Below are 18165 nucleotides of genomic sequence, written 5' to 3' on the forward strand. Positions count from 1 at the left end.
TAGGCTCTCTTCTCTGGGTGTTCAGTGTTATCTGAGTCACTGTTGGAGGGGCTCATTCCCAGGTATCCCAGGAAGGTTCTGTGCGCAGGCACAAACTTTGGGCTACTTTATTCTTTTGGCTCTTCGAAGGACCCCAGGCAACTCCAGCTGGGGTAAAAGCTCAATGCCGTGCTGACCACAACCTCTGGATGACAGATAGTGCAGAGTACCTACATGACTCTTCAGTCTCACAGTGCTGGCCCGCTTACAGTCAGCTTCTCTCTCTCGCTTATCCAACGACAGCCCTCCTTCAACATGAGCGGCCTCTGTGCCTGCTTGTACAGCACAGGTAGTTTGAGTCCTTCGTTGTCTGGCTCGCTTTCTTGGTTCTCCATTGCTGCCTCGTTACACAGGACAGGACATCCGCAGACAAGATCTGTGGCCTTGGTTTTACAACATTTCGGTGTATCACTAATCTTGCCATTGCCAGCCTGCAACGTAAATGCTCCTACGTGGCAGGTGGCATTTTGTAGTTTAAACTATTGCGGCACCCCAGCTGTAGTTCCTCACATGTCTTCTACAGGCTCCTCTGCAGTCAATCTCAGCTGCCTTTCCCTTTCTCACCATGCCCCGTCTGTCGGACGCCTCACCGGGGTGGCAGCACCAGGCTTAATAGAGAATTCTGCCCAATTCAGTGCGGCGTTGGCAGGAGCCAGCTCCACGCGTTCTACACCATCGACTCCAAAAAAAGTGCTAGGGGTACCGGAAATGACATCACATGCATTTTGGCCCTCAATTTTACTCACACACAAATGCTTACGGATACATTCACATTCACACTTTCTCATGTAGTCACACACTCGCCCGCAGGGAAGGCACACAACATACATTTAAAAGCATTTTTTGACTTACCTCTGCTGCCAGTGAAGGTCTTATTTGAGCTATTTGTACTCCATTTTTTATTACACTAAAAGGACATAATGAAACTCACATCGTATATCCGCATAAAAATCTGAGGCTATGATCATACTGCCATCAGTACGGTGCATGCTGGATTAGGAAAGCTGCTGGAGTCATTAAGGAACTGTGCACCCTATAGGTATCCTTGACTCTGTGACCAGACAGGCACCTTTTTCCTGCATTTGTCCCTAACAAAGAGCGAAGGTAAAAGATTATTTAGGATACCGTTGTACACATCTTCAACTAGGTGCTGCAATGTGGTCTTAACGCCTTTTTAAATGCTCTCAGAAAATGCTGGAAAAGCTGTACTGTTTTTATCTTGGAGTGTTCAACAATGAGACGTCTGCCTCCAACTTCAGTCTGACTATAATATACGAAGGAAGCGTTCCTAGGTTCCTGCATACAGACAGGAATAGTCTACGTTTATGACTTCGGTGAGGATTCCTATGATGCAGAAGTAGGATTAAGTAGGTAACATTCTCTCACACACAACACTGAATACACTTTATGATTTGGGAAATGACACAAAATATGTGTTGTGATTATATAAAACTTAACCACAAACCAGACCATCTGATTTGTCTAACTTTGGAGAAGAGTGGAAGCTAGACTTGGGGGCAGACGTTACAGAGGAAGAGTAGGACAGGACACCACTACATATGAAGGAGTGATCCAGTGTTGTCAGATTTAAATGTTATCAAAATCCTGCATACTCACGTCTTAAATCGCATCGCTGCAATGTATGCCATCAAATGGGACTACCCACATGGAATGTCAAGTATGAAATGGCACATTACATCAACAATATAAAATAGCGGATTACAAACACATGGAGACGGCAGTGTACTCACTTGAGACTTCTTGTGTGTTAGGCCTTACAACTAGGAAGAAGAACCAGAACCAGAAGGGCACTTTCACAGACCCAGCCCTGCTACACACTGAGGAAAAAACTGGTGATGGCATGGGTATCGCATTCAGGATACTTATGCACCTTGGGCAGAAAATGTGACTTAGTGAGCAGAGTCAGAGTTAGCAATATCACCCTTGATGCAAAACACCCCTGAAGGGGCGATGTAGACTTTCCATTGGGGCAAGCTGTTTGATGGCTGCACACATCCACAAATTGAACATCCACCAAGAATGCACCTACTCAGTAAATTTGTCGAGCTGTACAAATGAGCAAACTTGTCTAATGCTGAATCTGCTCAGAACATTGCCATGTAATACCCATCCACAATTAGCAGCCACTAAACCAAAGGAAGACAACCATGAACAAGGCACATATAATGAATGGCATGATTATAGATTAAACCTTTATATGTTAGAAAACTAATTAAGTAGTTTAAAAAAAAATGAGATTGCATTTGGTGAGTATTTTCATTTGGGTTATGATTGCAATGGGAGCAAGCCATGAGGAGTACTGGTGTAACAGGTGAGAGGGGTATATTGGGTAGATTAGTGCGGAAGATGTTCTGAGATCCCAGCTGCTACGCTGTTTCTTAGCAGTAAGTAGCTATAATGAGCCCAAGAACATATTTCAAAGGCCATGCCTTTGGAGAGGATTGACTACATATATCAATATTCCCCTTCTATTCTGTTTCTAATTCCCTTCATATTAGAGCCTTGCAGGGTCACCTTCAGAGCATATCTCACACAACTGACATTAGCAAACCATGAACGAAGAACACTAAGCAGAACTGCCCAGTAATTAGGCTCTAACCTAAGGGAATTCTAAATATTGTGTGTGTGTTTCTTCTTTTTTTTCTACAGGGGTAAGGTTGTACTTGGATACACTGAGGCGGAACTGCGGATGCGCGGCTCTGGGTACCAGTTCATTCATGCCGCGGACATGCTGTATTGTGCAGAGAACCATGTGAGAAGTAAGTGTGAATTTATAGGGTTAACACGTTTCTATATTTAGCAAGCAGTTTACTGCTTGACCAATTATTTCTAGTCAGATAGAATGACTTTTCCAGACGGACCAGTGATTTGTTAGGCTCTAGCAAATTCTTTATTCATATCAAAAAGGACACCTGTCCCATTTGGCCTAAAGTTAGTTTATGTCTGGGGGAAGCTTACCAGGGGATTGATTGGGACTAGATTTAACAAAAGGTGCAAGCCACATGCAGTGTTAGTCAGTTCATCCCATTCTCTTGCACAATAAAAACACTGTCATGATATGACGATGATAATGCCACAGAGTTCTTCACCTCAGTGAAGGGACAGACAGCAGTCCATTGCTCTTCATGACAAAGCAGGGGAACAGTATAGCGTCCTTTCTCGCATCAGAAGAACCACGCCCCAAGTAGCATTTTCACCTCAAAGCGAGGCTTGCTGATTTTTTTTTAATAGTTTTTTTATAGTGTGAACATGACCCTTGTGGGTATTAGAGCTTTTTACAAATATATAGAGAGCAGAGACAAAAAAGCAATAATGTCATATTCGAGAAAAAATACAGGATAAGGTATTACCCAGAAAAGCGAGGGTATGCTTTACAATGTTCACAGAGCAGAGGGGATAAACCAATAAAAACAGAAATATCATAGTCAAGAAAACTGCAGGATCAGGCAGCGTGGAGAAAATGGAGGGTACAACATAATGTCAGGACGGATAAGTCGAAAACACTAAAGTAGCCGGTGAGCAGTAGTCATGAGTGTGATTGAGGAATCGGCATGGGTACAATTAGAGGTGATCTTAGGATCTAGGGAAGAAATTTGTTCATAAGTAGTACTTTGACTACTTTCTTGAAAGATACAGTTGAGGGATTCATTCTGACATCAGAGGGCTAGGTGTTCTAAATTCTTGGGGAAATCCCAGAGAAAGATCGGTTGTAAGTTTTTTTCTTGTGGAATCTCTGAGATTTCAAAAGTAAGGTGTTGGAGCTTCGGGATGATCTGCAGCAACCAGATAGTTCGAGCTTCTGAGTGAGATATCTAGAGATTTGAAGTGGACGGCTCTGTGTTCAACATCTAGGAGTATGGCTTGACTCCAGTGGTGTGCTCTTCACCCCACCACAAAGATTAGTGCTGCTGCAGTACACTCCATCTCAATGCAAAAACCAACAATGGCACAGTACCCTTCACCTCAGTGCAAGGCACTGGATCACTACAGCACTCCACCTCTCAGAGCATTGCTTGCCACTCAAATAGTGTTCTTAACCTCAGTGCGAGGTTTGAAGTTAATACAGGGCTCTTCACCTGGGAGCAAGGCTTGACACTGATATATAGATCTCCATCACTGTGCATGGCTTAATAATTGTACAGTGCTCTTCACCTGACAACAAAGGTGCCTTAAGTGCCGCACAGCATATTGTTATAACAGCCTTTGTGTTATTGTTCTGATAACCTGTCCTCTGACCAGTATGATAGCTAACACTTATACCAACCTGTTTTCTGCTTAGGTTTTTACCAAGTCAGCCGACCAGTGCTCTTGTCAGCCTGTTATAGTATTTAAGTTTGGCTTATTGCTGGCATTTTGGACTCGATTCTGTGATGGAAAATGTTTTTGTGCCCCTTTAAAATTGTGCTCCCTTTCTGTAGCTGCTTTGTGCTACGGGCCTTATTCAGAGTTTGGTAGGCAGGATACTCCATCAGAAACGTGGTAGGTGCCCCGTCTGCTCCAGCCGGTCGAAATCATTTACCAATACCCATTGTTCATTGTGCTGTTGTTCAAAGATTCTCCGACTATCCCTCCTGTTTAGGGCAGACCCAAATTCTTTTTTTTCCATTTTGGCACTGCTAGATATCGGCTGGAGGTCATGATCAGAAAACCCAAGAAATGACTTCAATGCCCTTTGAGAACAGTCTCAGTGTGCTAGGGGCAGTTCTGTTTTTTGTTTTCAGTTACAAACTCCCACTTTGGGAGATATTTTTTTGAAAAGCAAAAAACTGATCTGTGATTGTGCTTTAAACATGGGACCAGCTTCTTAAAAGTGTAGGTGTCTTCATAAGGCGCAGAGATCTGTCTGTCTGCCTGGAAGAGATCTGTAGGTACAGCAGTTGATCTTCTACAAAGGCAGCGGAGTACATACCTATTCCCTGGACCAACAGACTGGTTACCATGCTCTAAAAGAGGGCCCAACCCTTTCTGTTCGATCTTGGAAATGTTATTTGTTATGTTATGGCATGGCATGGCATGGCATGGTATGGCATGTTAGTTATATAGGTAGAGGGAATTTGCCTTATGAATGTAATGATCTTTTACAGAAAACATCTTCCTTACCCACAGAAATATGCTGTTTATTTTTTTTAAAAATTGATCTTTAGAGATAATTAAAGTGGGAAAAAGGCTGAATTGGCAATATATTTTGTGCAGCGCCAGACACTTCCTTCTCTCTCTGACCTACTCTTGTCTTATCCTCGCTGGTGCATTTCTCGTACTTTGTCTGCCCATCTCCTCACTTCATTTCTCTATTACTTTCTGAGCATTTTTTTTTAGCAGGAGTGCCCCATATCCTACATTGTTACATTCTGTCCCTTTCTTGACTCATGTTTAAATATTTTTTTTAGCCTGACAGTTCCTCCTAGCATAGGTATCATCCACTAATATAATGCTGTAAATCCTACACAAAGTTATCTAGCACAAACAACACAGCCACAACTTATTGCACTGTCTGCAAAGTTAGATTTGCCATTTTCATCCAACAATATCAACTGCTGCAAGAAACCCATGGGCGTCCTTTTCTTTTTCTTGATGTCTGACATCAATGCTTATGAAACTGCACGTAATTTTTTTTCCAACCGAAAGGTACTTATCTAATCTATTTATCCACCCATTCACAATGCTTGCAGTAATAAGGTCAGGGGTATATCAAATCCATTGTTATTGCTCTTGTCAGCATGCCATCTGTAAATTATTGTACCAACACTCAGTACGATTGCACAATGAGTCTATCACTAGGTCATAATTGTATTTACCTGTCTGATCAGTGGTCTCAGCCAGGTACAATGGCACGCTTTTATCAAAATCCCCTCTCATTACTTTTGTCAGTCTGTCACTTTTTTCATGATGTTGGTTAAATCTTGGGTTTCGGTGTAGGATACCTTTTACGGAACTTGCATTCATATATCGTCATGGTAACAATCCATAAATGGACAGGTGGGTAGCATGGGTTCTGATTACCTCTACTATTAGAGTAGTATGCTGTTTCGGAAGACAGATACTGGTAAGTTTCTGAGATGTTTATGTCTTTAAGCGTAGCACCACCAACCTTTGCTGCCAACCTGTCCGCTCTCCTGGTTCTAACTGCCTTCAACAAGACACTACCATGGAGATAGAACTGCCAGGCTCGAGCAGCACATTAAATCATTACAACACATCCACTTTACTAAAAATATAAAAGAAGGCAAGGAACAAAAAACTAAAAGAAAAGGAAAAGCAGAAGAAAAAAAAGAAGAAAAGGAAAAACAGGGAAGAAGAAACAAGTGTAAAGATGACAAAACACTTGCAATGGTTCAATACATCACATAGTCTTTATAACGTTTACGAGGACAAGGAGACCTTGAAGGAAGACCCCGTGCGTGAGAATCCGGAGGAGAACTACACATGAGCAAATCGGGACCTGGCAAAACATCCGGACGGGAAGGAAACAAGGATGTGTCATCTTGAAATTTCACTAGACGGGACATGCTCCACTTACCACCATTGTGAACAGTGACAACATTCTTGAACACAGAAGTTATGACAAAAGGGCCCATAAATTCAGTGACACCCTTCTAGTGCCACCGTGGTTTCTTTATAAGTACACAATCACCGACCTTCCATGTTGTGGTTCTAGTTGATTTTTTACAATCAAACCTTTTTTTGTACTTCTTTTGGTGAGACTCGATTTTGGCACCTATCCCTTCCTTATCCAAAACAGGACCTTCAATGAGAGGTAAACAACCTGGATTGAGTTTGGACAAGGCAACTCTGCCTCTCAATATTTGAAAAGGAAATCTTTGCAAAACAACATTGAGGGCATTGCGATGTGCCCACCAAGTATCCCTCAGGACACCCTTGAGAGGAACTTTCATATCAATTGCCCTTTGCACACATGCTTTGACCACCATGTTTATGCGCTCCGCAAGTCCATTGACCTGCGGCGGATAAAGTGCGGTTGTCTGATGGATAAAGCCAAAATCCTTTAAAAAGTCTTGCATCTCCTGTGAGATTAATTGCATCCCATTGTCTGTGATGAGGAAACGGGGAATACACTCACTGGCAAACTCTTCTTTAAGGAAATCAAGAACTACTCTGGTGCTAATAGAACCCACACATTTGGTGGAAACCCACTTGAAAGAGTAATCCACCAAAAGAATTACATATTATTCTGTGGGTCCTAATAGTTCAAAAGGACCCATAAGATCCAGTCCAAGCTTAATCCAACGTTCTCGTGGAATCTCGACAGGAGATAAAGGAGCAGTGTTGGTGACCTGGGATTTGTCATTGGTGGCACACTGGTAACACTCTTTAACTACCTTCTCAACATGGCTATCCATCTTAGGCCACCAATACCTCTCACAGAGTCAGTACTTGGTGAGATTTCTTCCCAAGTGTCCTTCATGGGCAAGGTTTATAAGCTTGGGTCTCAAGATGCTAGGGGGTACCACTCTCTCACCACGCATGAGTTGGCCTTGACAGAGGGTGATTTCCTTTCTAATAGACCAGAAAGGTAATAAATCAGAGTCAAGTTTCTTGCAGTCAGGCCACCCCTTGATGACAAAATCTACCACAATAGGAAGCAGAACATCCTCAGATAAGGCTTTTTCCCATTCAAGCTCTTGGATAGCAAGCTCCTTCACCCAACAAACTCCAACAGGTTCAATGTCCAGAACTTCCTTGCAACTTTCAATGGGCAGTCTTGACACGCAGTCCGCAGCCTTATTTGCAGAGCCAGGAAGGTATTGTACTTGGAAATTAAATTCTTCCAACCCTTCGCTCCAGCATTTAAGCCTGGGTGTCAGTCTTTCACTCTCCACGCAAGAAAATACCTGGACCAAAGGGCGATGATCGGATCTCACCAAGAAAGGTATGGCCCATAAGTAAAATTTGAAATGCTTTATCGCCCAAGCTATGGCCAGAGCTTCCCTTTTGATGCAGGAGTACTGTTGCTCAGGTTTTTTCAGTGCTCTAGAGGCGAATGCAACAACTTTCTCCTCATTTCCATCGAATTGGGAAAGTACTACTCCAAGCCCACATAAACTAGCATCTGTTGCCAGAACAGTTTTTTTGTATCAAAATGGCCAAGAGTGGGCATCTTGCTTATTGCTCGCTTGATAGAGTTAAAAGCCACATCACATTCCTTCGACCATACAAACTGTATACCCTTTCTAAGCAAGGCTCTGATCGGTTCAACAATGGTGGCAAAAGCTTGAACAAACTAAGAATAAAACTCGGCAAGGCCAAGGAAAGACCTCACCTGTTCTTTATCATTCGGTGCCGGGGCGTCAACAATACACTTTGCAAGGTCCAGCTTGGGTTGGATGCCCTCCCCTGAAAAAACATGTCCCAAAGATGTGACAGAGGGTACACCAATTTTACATTTTAGTTTGTTTACAGTCAAACCCTTGTCAGCTAGTCTTTGTAGAACAGCTCTCAAAACACACTCATGCTCCAAGTCATTCTTTCCATAAACTAAGATGTCATCCTGGAAAAACAGGTTATTAGACATGTCTCCCAGTATCATTTTCATAATGCGTTGAAAACAAGCAGCTGCCGAGGCCAACCCAAACGGCATTCTGATAAAACGGAATGCCCCCAGTGGTGTCACAAAAGATGTTAAGTGCTTGGAATCTGGATGGAGGGGTACCTGGTGGTATACAGAGGACAAGACTAACACACTGAAGACCTTCGCACCATCAAGCATATTAATTGATTCTGATATATTAGGAAGGGGTTGATGGTCCACCCGTGTTCACTTGTTCAGACTCCTCAGGTCAACACACATTCTGATATTCTTCCCTCCATCCTTGGGGGCCAAAACCACTGGGGCCAACCATTCAGAGGATTCGATTTCCTCAGTTATGTTCAAAGTCACCAATCCTTAGACGTTCTAGCATCATGTTGGGAACCTTCCTGACCTTGTGTACAATAGGTATTGCATTTATTTTAAGGACAATACGATGCTAGAAGTCCTTAAGTAAACCAAGGTCGTCAGAAAAGACTTGGGGAAATTCCTCAAAGAACCTATTGGAGGTTGTAGAATGATCAACTAACATGACTTGCTCGGAGGGGTAGCGAGCACTAGGGTTGAGGATTATCCTCAAGTCTCTTTGATGCCTCCACCCCAGGAGGTTGTCACCTCGTTTAGCCACATGAACCTTTCCAATAGTTTCCCTTCCCTTGAAGTGTATCTTCAAAATGGCATACCCAATTACATCAATGTGTGAGCCACCATAGCTGACCGGGTTAATGTCGGGGGCAAAAAGCTGTAATTCAGGAAAGGTTTTGTCCCAAAGTTCATTGCCCAACATAGTAAAAGGGCAGCCGGAATCTGCCAGAACTACAAATAATTTGTCACCAATCATCACTTCACATTCAGGAATGCTAATGAGATCTGCATCTACCATGCCATCACCTCTTGAGCTCAGCATTCCAGTTCTTGATGTGTCATTAGTGGTCTCAACACTTTCCACTGTGCGCACTCTGCCACTAGACTTGCATACCGTAGCATAGTGACCCTTGATTCTACACTTGTGGCAGATTGTATTCCTAGCATAACAGTTAGGGTAATTAGAGGAGTGGTTAAGGCTTCCACACCTATAACATTTCATCTTTGAAAAGTCAGTGGTAGGCCTGATTCTAGTCCCCACGTACTGCCTTGGAGACATTGTCAATAGAGTCTTGAAGTATTTCCTTTTGAGTAAGCTCATGAATACTTCTAGTAGTAGGAGTATCATCAGTCGCTGCTTTATGGGCTTTCATCTCTTTTACACAGCCAGAGGTATTTTCCATTCCGTCTACGATGGCTATAGCTTCCTTGAGGGATGGGTTTCTAGACAAGAGCTTCTCCTGCACTATAGGACTGTTGGTGCATCTGACTAATTGATCACGTATCAAGGAGTCAGTAAGTTTGCCAAATTCACAGGTGCGAGCAAGTGTCTTCAGTGAGGCAATATAATTCCCAACCTTTTCATTGAATTCTTGGATCCTCATGAAAAACTTGTGTCTCTCTGTTAGAAAAACCCCACTCCCACACCGGAAAGGGTGGTGGTAACGGGGTCTTTCCAGACACACACAGTGGTAGCTTGGCTCGAGTGGTCAGGGGTCAGGCACCGTGTTAAGCATACGCAATACCCATACAATAACCATGCGTGCATCCGTTCCAAAAACGACACTACACCTTAAAAATTATACTGAAAATATATCTCTTTATCTTCTTTTCTCTTAGTTGCTGATTAAATAAATAAATAATAAGACAATCACAGTACACAAGGCTTTTTCTGTGGAATGGTACGTCAAATAAATACTGTCTTAACGATTCAATAAATAAGGTAGATCATAAATAATCAAGGCATAAATATAAGTGCATTACATTACAGGCAATTAAATATTATGAGGCAATAAATACTGTACGACAATAAATATTGTGAAACAATAAATACTGTGAGGCAATAAATAGGATAAATACAATAAATACAGTGCTCTCAATAAATAATAAAAGCCAACAGTGACACTTGTAAAATCAGATCACATTGAAAATACTATGGGCTGATTTGGCCCAGTCACAGCTTGTGGTTAGGTGGATGGCCTGAGGGGTATACTCCCTGGCTTGGACAAGGCTGAGGCCTAAACTGAGGTAGATAAAGGGGGAATCTAGAGATCTGGCTCTCCCACACTACACAACCCCTCTGTATTAGTCTCAGCTCACCCCTGGCACAATCAAGCTGGTTCCAGCACCCTAGGTTAGTCTCTCAGGGCTCCACAGGGCCTTAGGGGCCCTCTATTCCACTTACTGCCCTTTTTATGAAGCTCCGACGCCGCTGGAGTCGTGTCGACGCCGTGAGGCGGCTCCGGTTCGATGTCGGCGGCCTCGGCGCAATGTCAGTTCTTGACGACGTCGATAGGCGGCTCCGGTTCGATGTCGGCGGCCTCGGCTCGATGTCTATCTCCGATTCTATGACGTCGGGCTGTCTTGGCTCGATGTCGACTTCGGGCAGCTCCGGTTCGATGTCGGCGGCCTCGGCTCGATGTCGACCTCCGGTTCGATGACGTCGGGCTGTCTTGGCTCGATGTCGACTTCCGCCGGCTCCGGAGTGCGACCTCCACTCCCGACCTCCGGCACGATTCTCCTCAGGTTCCGGGGACTCCGGAGTGCGATCTCCACTCCCGACCTCCGGCGCGCTTCACCTCGGTCTCCGGCGACTCCGGAGTGCGAACTTCACTCCCCCGTCGACGCCGCTCACTCGACCTCGGGTGACTTCCTCCTCGACCTCTGGTACTCTCCACGACCTCCGTCGGCGCCCTCTCTCGACCTCTGGCGGCTCCAGGTACGACGTCTGCTTTCCAGTCAGCGCCGCTTCTCCACCTCGGGCTCCAGGTCTCAGGCTTCTCGACGTCGGACTCCAGGGAAACCAATAAGCAGGTCAGATTCTTGCTTTTCTTTACTTCTAAGGCCTGTTCCTGCTGTCCAGGTCCTTCAGATGGTTTTTCTTGCTTTGTCCCACACAGGGCTCCAGGCTGGGCTCAGTCAGTAGGGACTAGTATCAAGGGTGGGTTTATGGACCCCACTCCAGGCACAAGTTTCCACCCCTGCTGCCTCACTCCTTCCTCCTTCAGGTTTCTGCTCCTCTCTCTTCACCAGTCAGGTGCCAACTGCCAGCTCCAACTGTCAACTCTGGCTTAGCTTCCCAACATTCCAAACCGCCTCCAACTGTCACAGGGTTCTGGAATGTTCTGGAAGGTGCTGGTAGGTTCCAGTGGGTTCTGATGATGTCACAGGTGGCCACCATTTTGTGCTCCAGGCCCTCAGACAGAAGTTCCAGGGGTAGATAAAATGGCTCCCTGAATCTGCATCAATACGAAAAAGTCTGGTGGTTCCCAAAAAGGAAAAAATACTAACAGGGTTTGAGGCAAAAGTGGGACAAAATAAATAATGATGAGGAGGGACCACCCAAAGGGCTGACAGGTCTAACACGCGTCCCCCCCAGCTGAAAGTGGGGAGAGCTACCCAACCCCTTGGGAGTTCTCATCACTAAGGCAGAAATACCTTGAGAGACCGTCTGCATTGGCGTGGTCCACTCCAGGCCAATGTTCCACCTGAAAGTCCATTCCCTGTAGGGAAATAGACCACCTCAACAACTTGGGATTCTCCCCCTTCATCTGCATCAGCCAACGAAGGGGTCTGTGGTCGGTCTGTACTAGGAAGTGCGAGCCAATTCTTCAGAGCCCATACCACTGCAAAGGCTTCACGCTCTATTGCACTCCACTTCTGTTCCCTGGGAAGTAGTCTCCAGGATAGGAAGACCACGGGTTGATCCAGACCCTCTTCATTGAGTTGCGATAACACTGCCCCAATGCCATGTTCTGATGCATCCGTCTGGACAATGAACTTCTTGGAAAAGTCTGGGGTCCTTAAGACCGGGGCCTCGCACATGGCTTGCTTCAGCTTCACGAAGGCCTGCTGACAAGCCTCCGTCCAGACTACCCGTCGAGGTTATTTCTTGGACGTGAGCTCCGTGAGGGGGGCTACGATGGTACCGTACCCCTTCACGAAGCGGCGGTAGTATCCCGTGAGGCCCAGAAAAGCTCGGACCTCAGTCTGTGTCTTGGGGGGTTCCCAGGCCATGATGGCCTCGATCTTCGCCTGGAGGGGTTGCACCGCTCCCCTACCCACCAAGTGTCCAAGGTACACTACCGACCCCTGCCCGATCTGGCACTTGCTGGCCTTGATCGTCAATCCAGCTTGTCTCAGGGCCTGGAGAACAGCTTGCAGGTGACGCAAGTGATCCTCCCAGCTGTTACTGAAGACGGCTATGTCATCCAGATAAGCAGCAGAGAAACTCTCCATTCCAGTGAGGATCTGGTTTACCAGGCGCTGAAACGTGGCAGGTGCGTTCTTGAGCCCAAAGGGCATCACACAGAACTGGTAGTGGCCATTGGGCGTGGAGAAGGCTGACCTTTCCCTTGCTCCATCAGTCAAAGAGATCTGCCAGTACCCAGAAGTAAGGTCAAAGGTACTTAGATATTGGGCAGCTCCCAGCCGGTCAATCAATTCATCCGCCCTAGGGATCGGATGAGCATCAGTTTTGGTTACTGAATTCAGTCCCCGGTAGTCCACACAGAACCTCAGTTCCGGTTGGGCACCCGGTGGTGCAGCTTTTGGTACTAACACCACCGGACTGGACCAGGGGCTGCTAGAAGGTTCGATCACTCCTAGCTCCAGCATCTTAGTGACTTCACTGTGAATGCTGGCCTTCACCTTGTCTGACATCCGGTAGATCTTGGACTTCACAGGTGGGCTGTCTCCTGTGTCCACGTCATGGACGCACAGGTGAGTCCTACCCGGGACAAGGGAGAACAACGAAGAGTACTGCCCCAGGACCTGGCGGCAGTCCTCCTGCTGTTCAGGAGTTAGAGATGGGGAGAGAATCACTCCCTCCACCGACCCATCCTTTTCTTGAGACGCAAACAAATCGGGGAGAGGCTCGCTTTCCACGTCCTCTGCTCCGTCAGTAACCATCATCAAGATGACTTCGGGCCTCTCGTGGTGGGGTTTGAGGCGGTTGGCATGCAGCACCCGTAGGGGCTGACGAGGGGTTTTAAGGTCCACCAAGTAGATAGCCTTACCCTTCTTCTCCAACACCTCAAAGGGTCCTGACCAGCGATCCTGGAGGGCGCTAAGCTCTCCTGGTTCGATCACCCACACCTTCTGGCCAGGCTCCAACTCCACCGGGTGAGCGTTGTGGTCATACCACGCCTTCATTACTGCTTGGCTGGCCTCCAAGTTGTCAGAAGCTTGCTTCCACAACTTAGCCATTTGGCTCCGGAAGGCCAGCATGTAGCTCACCACGTCCTGGGGAAGCTTTCTGGGAGTTCTTTCCCATCCGTCTCTCACCAGGTTGAGAGGTCCACGTACAGGGTGCCCATACAGAAGCTCGAAGGGGCTGAAGCCCACTCCCTTCTGTGGCACTTCCCTGTAGGAAAAGAGTAGACAGGGTAGGAGGACGTCCCATTTCCTCCGCAGGCTTTCAGGCAGACTTCTGATCATGCCTTTCAAGGTTTTGTTAAACCTCTCCACCAGACCATTGGTCTGGGGGTGGTAAGGAGTGGTGAACCGGTAGGTCACTCCACACTCCTTCCACATGGCCCGCATGTACGCTGACATGAAGTTGGTCCCCCTGTCGGACACAACTTCCTTGGGAAAACCCACTCGGGTAAAGATTCCCATCAGGGCCCTAGCCACAACAGGTGCTGTTATGGTCCTCAGAGGTATTGCCTCTGGGTACCGTGTGGCATGATCCACCAAAACCAGGATAAACCTGTGACCAGCTGTAGTAGGTGGATCTAACGGACCCACAATGTCGATGCCCACCCTTTCAAAGGGGGTGCTAACGACAGGAAGTGGTTCCAGGGGAGCTTTCAGCTTCACCCCTGTTTTCCCACTGGCTTGGCAAGACACACATGTCCGGCAGTAGGTATCGGACGACACTTTCATTTGAGGCCAATAAAAGTGTGGGACAAGACGGGCGAAGGTCTTGTCTTGCCCCAGGTGTCCTGCCAAGGGGATCTCGTGAGCCAACTCCAGAAGGAAGGCTCGATAACGTTGAGGGACTACCAAGGCTCGTGACGATCCATGTAGGGGTGCCTTGGGTTCACTGTAGAGGAGGCCATCCTCCCAGTAAACACTGTAGTTCCCTTCAACGTTCCCTGCTGCCTGGGCTTCGGCCTGTCGCCTCAGCCCCTCAAGGGTAGGGCACTCCCTCTGGCCCTGGCAGAATTCCTCCCTGGACGGGCCTCCCTCCACGTGCCACTCGGCCGGGATGGGTAGGTCCTCCAGTTCGGTGACATCCCCCACCGCAGACTCCTGGTCCACCACCTCCGGTGGCCTATCCGTCCTACGGGGTGTGGACGCCGAGGCAGGCTCCTCCTGTCCTCGGTTCTTCCCTTGACTGGCAGCTGGCTGGGCCTTTGTTCCAGGCTCCAGCCTGAACGAACTCCCTCTCCAGGTAGTCGCGGACCTTGTGCTCACACAGGCCCAGTCAGGTGTACCCAGCATCTCAGTATGAGTCCGGTATTCCACCTCCTTCCAAGCATTGTGCTCCATGTCATTCCCCAGTAGACAATCGACTGGCACGGCAGGGCTTACGGCAACTCGAAGTGAACCTGCAACCCCCTCCCATTCAAAGGGAACCTCGGCCACCGGATAGTGGCCTGTTCTGCCGTCAGCCATCGCGGCTGGGTGGAGTACATCGGGAATTACCTGCTCTGGAGACACCAGTTGGCTACGTACCATAGTCATACTGGCTCCTGTGTCTCTCAGAGCCTCCCCTCTTTGGCCGTTGATGGTGACCCACTGCCCATACTTTACGGTATTTGCGGGCACCTGGATCTTAGGAACCATCTCCCGTTCTCCCAGGGACACTAAAGTGACACCCGCCCACTCCCTTCCCTTAATTAAAGGCATCTCCTCCCCGAGCACTACACTAGCTACTCCGGGGGTCTTTCCTCCAATGGGAGGGGGTGGTCGTTTCGGGCACTTCGCATCTCCCTTGTAGTGTCCAACGCCACCGCACTCATAGCAATGGACAACCCTTGGCTGCTGACTCTGGCCAGGATTAGGGTTTCTGGGTGGGTTAGCCCTAGGGGTAAATCCTGTTCCCTTCCCTTGGAAGTTATTTTGGGGGCCTTTGGAGAACTCCTTTTTCTTTTCCCCTCCCTCTTTCTTCTGGGGGGCGCCCTGTCCGGCCTTTTGAGTATCCCCTCCAGTCCCCCTTGTGGACACCCGGGTACTAGCCCAAATGTCCGCCTCCTCAGCAAGCTTCCGGGGATTGGTCAGCTTGCTATCCACCAGGTGTTGACGCAGTTCAGGGAAACATTTTTCGAGCAGGTATTCCTTCAGTACTAAATCAAACAACCCCTCGTAGTTCCTTACTTCACTGCCCTGAATCCAACCCTCTAGTGCCTTCTTTGCATAGTCCAGGAAGTCCACCCAATTCTGTGTGCCCAGTTTGTGACTACCCCGGAACTTCTGTCTGTACTTTTCAGGTGTTAGTCCAAACTTTCTTATGAGCGCCAGTTTCATGGTGGGGTAGTGGGTCTGCTCATCCTCCTCGAGGGCCAATAATGCATCCCTACCAGCTGGAGGCATGTACTTGTACAATCCCGCTCCCCAGTACTTCTCTGGAACCCCATGGGCCCTTAACGAGACCTCATAGGCCGCTAGCCACTTGGCAATATCGTCGCCCACTCCATAGCTAGCTACTATGTCCTTTGGCAGGTAGGGTTTGGGTTCCCTAGTGAACTCTCTTTCTTGGTCTTTGCTGCCACCATTAGGAACAGTGTGTGCCCCGACTCGTAGGATCTGAAGATCTATCTCTTTCAGCCTTAACTCATGAGCCATCCTCTGTTCCTCCTTCTCTTTCTCCAGCCTTGCTAAGTCCCATGTGAGCTGTCTTTTCTCCCTCCAGTCTGTTAACTCCACTTCAGATAAGCCACCGCTAGAGACAGTGCTGCCCTTCCTGGAAATGGTTCTGGGCCCCGCTACTAGGTTCCCCACCTCAGGTTGGTACAAACCAGCTCCCTCACTGTCGGGCTCTCTGTCCCTGTCTTCCTGCTCAGCCTTACTCTCCCGTCGTGCCTCCCCCCAAGCCCTCAAGCTGGTTTGGAGTGCACCCTTCTTTGCTCCTGGGGGACAATACACCCCCTCTCGCTGGCAAAACTCCCTGAGTTGGGCCACAGTATAGGTTTCCAGGTCTTCTAGCACAAACTCCATTTTGCCCACTCAGGTCAGAGGACAGTTATTTGCAGAAGCAATGCAGGGGGGTACCTTTTATAATACCTCCTCCCACCACCAGAGTAAATTTGGAAAAAACAAAAACTCACAATTAGGAAGGCCGCTTTGAGAAAACTCCAGGTGTAGGCCTATGGACTACCCACAGTTATTGTCGAGTATGCGTAGGCACAGCTCAATCCCGCCGCTGAACACCAATTATGTTAGAAAAACCCCACTCCCACACCGGAAAGGGTGGTGGTAACGGGGTCTTTCCAGACACACACAGTGGTAGCTTGGCTCGAGTGGTCAGGGGTCAGGCACCGTGTTAAGCATACGCAATACCGATACAATAACCATGCGTGCATCCGTTCCAAAAACGACACTACACCTTAAAAATTATACTGAAAATATATCTCTTTATCTTCTTTTCTCTTAGTTGCTGATTAAATAAATAAATAATAAGACAATCACAGTACACAAGGCTTTTTCTGTGGAATGGTACGTCAAATAAATACTGTCTTAACGATTCAATAAATAAGGTAGATCATAAATAATCAAGGCATAAATATAAGTGCATTACATTACAGGCAATTAAATATTATGAGGCAATAAATACTGTACGACAATAAATATTGTGAAACAATAAATACTGTGAGGCAATAAATAGGATAAATACAATAAATACAGTGCTCTCAATAAATAATAAAAGCCAACTGTGACACTTGTAAAATCAGATCACATTGAAAATACTATGGGCTGATTTGGCCCAGTCACAGCTTGTGGTTAGGTGGATGGCCTGAGGGGTATACTCCCTGGCTTGGACAAGGCTGAGGCCTAAACTGAGGTAGATAAAGGGGGAATCTAGAGATCTGGCTCTCCCACACTACACAACCCCTCTGTATTAGTCTCAGCTCACCCCTGGCACAATCAAGCTGGTTCCAGCACCCTAGGTTAGTCTCTCAGGGCTCCACAGGGCCTTAGGCGCCCTCTATTCCACTTACTGCCCTTTTTATGAAGCTCCGACGCCGCTGGAGTCGTGTCGACGCCGTGAGGCGGCTCCGGTTCGATGTCGGCGGCCTCGGCGCAATGTCAGTTCTTGACGACGTCGATAGGCGGCTCCGGTTCGATGTCGGCGGCCTCGGCTTGATGTCGATCTCCGATTCGATGACGTCGGGCTGTCTTAGCTCGATGTCGACTTCGGGCAGCTCCGGTTCGATGTCGGCGGCCTCGGCTCGATGTCGACCTCCGGTTCGATGACGTCGGGCTGTCTTGGCTCGATGTCGACTTCCGCCGGCTCCGGAGTGCGACCTCCA

The 18165-nt window shown here is 47.4% G+C and overlaps 1 protein-coding gene across 1 annotated transcript in view; it reads left to right on the plus strand.

The window, feature by feature from the left end:
• LOC146861089 (aryl hydrocarbon receptor-like) overlaps positions 1-18165 on the plus strand; it is an 867902-nt gene that overhangs the window by 768009 nt on the left and 81728 nt on the right. The window contains exon 8 of the mRNA XM_085645144.1: positions 2710-2819. Within this exon, the coding sequence (XP_085501270.1) occupies positions 2710-2819 (110 nt within the window). The remainder of the gene's footprint in view (positions 1-2709; positions 2820-18165) is intronic.

Source organism: Triturus cristatus, chromosome 3_1 (assembly GCF_964204655.1).
Source record: "Triturus cristatus chromosome 3_1, aTriCri1.1, whole genome shotgun sequence".
NCBI lineage: Eukaryota > Metazoa > Chordata > Amphibia > Caudata > Salamandridae > Triturus > Triturus cristatus.